The 4,253-nt window shown below is 26.1% G+C and overlaps 1 protein-coding gene across 2 annotated transcripts in view; it reads right to left on the reverse strand.

The window, feature by feature from the left end:
* LOC112594490 (histone-lysine N-methyltransferase NSD2-like) overlaps nt 1-1,188 on the reverse strand; it is a 16,556-nt gene extending 15,368 nt beyond the window's left edge. The window contains exons 1-2 of one of the 2 annotated variants that reach the window (XM_025339294.1): nt 863-1,188; nt 212-542 (exon numbers count right to left, since the gene is read on the reverse strand). In XM_025339294.1, coding sequence (XP_025195079.1) covers nt 212-542; nt 863-873 — 342 coding nt within the window. In that variant the 5' untranslated portion in view covers nt 874-1,188. The remainder of the gene's footprint in view (nt 1-211; nt 543-862) is intronic. The other variant, XM_025339293.1, reaches the window with a different exon arrangement.
* Between the last annotated feature and the right edge of the window lie 3,065 nt (nt 1,189-4,253).

Genomic DNA, 4,253 nt, shown 5'->3' on the forward strand with positions numbered 1-4,253 from the left:
TATCAGTCAGTGGAGATGTATTTACAGCCTCGTGGCTATTCAATAAGGTAGTCTTTAAATTAGATATATCGGTCTGCAGAGTTATATTCACGGCATCTTCATTACTCAATGAATTGCTATTTAAATGAGATATATCAGTCAGTGGAGATGTATTTACAGTGTCTTGATTATTCAATAAGTTGCTCTTTAAATTAGATATATCGGTCTGCAGAGGTATATTCACAGCTTCATCATTACTCAATGAATTGCTTTTTAAATATGATACATCAGATGGCAGAGGGCTATTCACAGAATCACTGTTACTCAATGAGTTGCTATTAAAATGAGATATGTCAGTTTTCAATGGTGTATTCGCAGCATTACTGTTACTCAAAGAGTTGCTATTTAAATGAGACATATCAGCTGGCAGCATAGAATTGTCATCAGTAAAGAGAACGTTGATTGTGGTTGGAAAACTATTATCATTAACATAGTTTTGGTTAGTTTCTAAAAAAACTTCAACCGGTTCTGTATTTTCAGCCTTTGTGTTTAGAAACTCTAACCTGTAACAACAAATTTACATTAAAGCATTCAATTCAAGGATTCATGAGTTGTAATAGTAATCAACTTTCTGCAAAATACATGATATATCAAAAGGTGTTTCACAAATAACATTAGGAGTGCTCTTCCACCCAATGTTTGAGAAAAAAATTACAAAATTTTCATTAAATGATTAGTCATAATCATTACAAGACATAAATACAGAACATTGACCTAGGTCATAAATTGAAGAACAATCAGTAGTAAAAAAGAACGGCGGTAAATAGCTACCATAGACGGTTTATTCATAATCATTTAATAAGTGCTAATAAGTATTCTGTACCTCTGAGACATGATGATGGCAATTCTTTTAAGACATGACAGGAAATTCTTAGACGCTGGTGCGTAGATTAAGTACCAGAATTAACTAGCTCGAGACTGTGGTCTCTAGCTCAACTTCTTTAACAGCAGCAGCAGCAGCAGTAGCAATAGCGAATTTTCTTTCAGTCTAAAGAGGCAATCGTTGAATAGCACTTATTTAGACAATAATTTCACATTGAATGGTGTTAAAATCAAATTAAAATCAAAAAATAAAAAACATTTTTTATACAACCAATGTTGAATGAAGATTTATCGCATTATAAAACTGAATAATAATTATTAATTAATAATTATAATATTATATTATTATGTATATATGCGCTAGTGATAAAATGGTAATTGAGCGAGCGCCGAGCGGTAACATAGGTGGTTACCAGTTAACGAGTAACAGTATGCCACCCCAACGATACTGTCATTGAAGATTAAACATACAGAGTACAGACGAAACGAATAAAAATTAATACAGTAAATATAGTAAACTATTTTTTGTTAAAATGAAACCGATAACCTACAGGATCGACCGTTACTTTGAGAGTTCGCGTCACACTAATGCCAACCGTCCTAGTCCGTTAGCACTATTTCGAAAGTAGATGGCGCGCGCATATTGACGGCGACGAGCAAACAATATCGCATCGATTCTGACATCTGTAAAATATGAAATAACTGTTAATTGAATAACAATTTAAGTAGTCGGTGTTTATTATTTAGCTAATTATGTTAACTGTGTAAAGCGAATAAAAAAGTTGGAGGAAGTAGAAATAACGATATATTTTATAAAATATATTTGAAAAAATAAAAATAATTTTAAATTAGGATGTAGGTACTAAATAATTACAATGAATGATTAAATTATAATAAACAATACCAGCTATGAAAGAAGTTTATAAGTTAATGAAAACGATAATTGTTAACAATGTACATAGTTTAATGTAGCACGTGCCATTTTGTATTAATGCATTATATCATTTATCATATAATTTTAAATTTTAATTATTTTTTAATTAATTAATACTATTTAAGTATCTAATACCTATTCAATTATTACTCAAATGACTGAATGACTCTATAAGTGCACCTATTTTATTATGTTATCGATGGTAACTTACCATACATGAAATATGTTTTTGATTTATTCACGCGAGCTAACAATTTATTATATTAGAGTTTGGCATAAAATAAAATTTATCATTGCGGTGATAGTGGCTACTATGTATTTGTTAAAAATATACAAAAGATATAACCGTGCCACCCTGGTGAAAAGAGAGGTTTTACAACTTTACTACTGTTATATTTTATTTAAATGAATTAGAAAAAAAAAATTATAACTGTAAATATGTAAGAAGTCATTGAAGTTTCAAAAGTATTGTCTGTACTGATAGAAGTATAGTATACGATTAAAATTAATCAAAATTAAATAGTTTTTATAATTTATCAAACAAAGCAAAACAAATGTCAAATGATGGGTATAATTTATTATATTTAAGAGGGAATTTTGTGTAAAAATTAAAATGTATGTTATTTTCTACCTATATCATATAAATTATATGCTGTTAATGAGTTTTGATAAATATAAATATGATTTATAAATAACAAAACTGTAAATAATTATTGCAAATTACTTAGACGTTAGGCAATATTCTTAGTTGAAATGTTTTTTTCTGAATTTAATGGGAATAAAATGTAACTTCAATTCAGTGATGCGTATTGGTAATTAAATTTATGGGTACACGCATCTAAAAGTAGTTGAATAGGTATACCTTCAAAAACTTTCTTGCTTCGCTTAAAACATCTTAACGCTTACAATAGTATTTAATAGATAATCTTTATCTTTTATTACAAACACTTACTCTTCACCTATATGTATCAATGGAAATAATTTTTAACTGACATACTTTTGAAATTTAATTTTGGTTATTTATTTTTTATAGTTTTTATATGTATTTATTTTATTCAACAAATATTTGAATAATTGTTAATTCTTAGTAAGTTAAACCAAAATTGCTATTTTAGTGATAAACAGGATGTAAACAAGTAGATTTGGTTTGAAATTAAGTAGTATATTCTTACAGATTAAATTCAGTGGGATATCCGCTATGGACGCATAACTTCCATAATATTGATGTTAATATTTAATATTTACACTAACCAGTATGCATGCTCGGCAGTTTCCGAATTTCAAACTTTATGCGGGGTTGAGGCTATTTTTGGATAGTGTGTAGTGTACATAATAAAATAATTATTGTATATTATTTAACCATTTTTATGATTATTATTTATTTATACTGTGATATTATAATTATGACTGATCATAAATTAGAAACTTGAGCATACTCATAATTTATTAATTTTAGTAGACGTAAACCCATAATAGACAAATTTTCTTAAAGGTATACGCATACATTCAAAATTAGAGATTCAAGTATATACTTATATACGACGGTATATGCTCGAGTATAACCTTAAATACATCCCACTGGATTTAATCAAAACAAATTTAAAAATAAATATATAATTTAATTTAAAATTATGTTTTGGTTATATAGAAATTTTATTATTTACTATTATCTTAAATTAATAAATTTTGAATAAATTTAATGTTAAACCTGATCTTGTATTCTTGCTTATATTAAAACTAATTTTTCAAATTCATTGAAAATATTCAAAAGCTCGAAAAATTAAATTTATTATAGGTACTTACAAAGACATTAGAAATAGTAGGTAGAAAGAGTTGAAAGTTCTATAAATATTTCTCCTAAACATAAAATTAGGGAAGTTATTTTTGAATTCTCTCATCATTTACTTACTAACCGAAAATATTTTATTTATTTTTTCATTTAACTAAGCTATGATTTCTGAAAATTTATATGATACTAAAATTAAAGCTATCTTTTGAATTTGCACGATTCGGAGTAAAAAAATTATTATTCAAATTTACTCTGATTCAAATATCTTAAATAATATATCTACCGTAAATTGGTGTTTTTAAATATTTAATGAATTATTTTTCATAACTCATTAGACAATTTATATTTGTACTCAATTTTACTTTCAACAATATCTTTATCGCTCTTAATATTTAACCGATTGTAAAAAAATTTGTATACAATTTTATAAATTTCTAATTCCAAAATTAGACTTTAGGTAAGTTAAATTACGATGATGAACGGGCGTATGCAGATGATGTACGGTAAGTTAGGTATTATAATATTTTATTTATTATTCATATTTTATTTTACAAATAAATTGAAAATGTTCGTGAAAATTATACTAAATATTAAATTATAATTATTATTTATTAGTCTTAATCAAAAAAAGCTTAATGATAATAAAAATAATTATGATTATACTTATAA

Source organism: Melanaphis sacchari, unplaced genomic scaffold (assembly GCF_002803265.2).
Source record: "Melanaphis sacchari strain LSU unplaced genomic scaffold, SCAv2.0 Contig22_pilon_pilon, whole genome shotgun sequence".
In the NCBI taxonomy this organism is placed as follows: domain Eukaryota; kingdom Metazoa; phylum Arthropoda; class Insecta; order Hemiptera; family Aphididae; genus Melanaphis; species Melanaphis sacchari.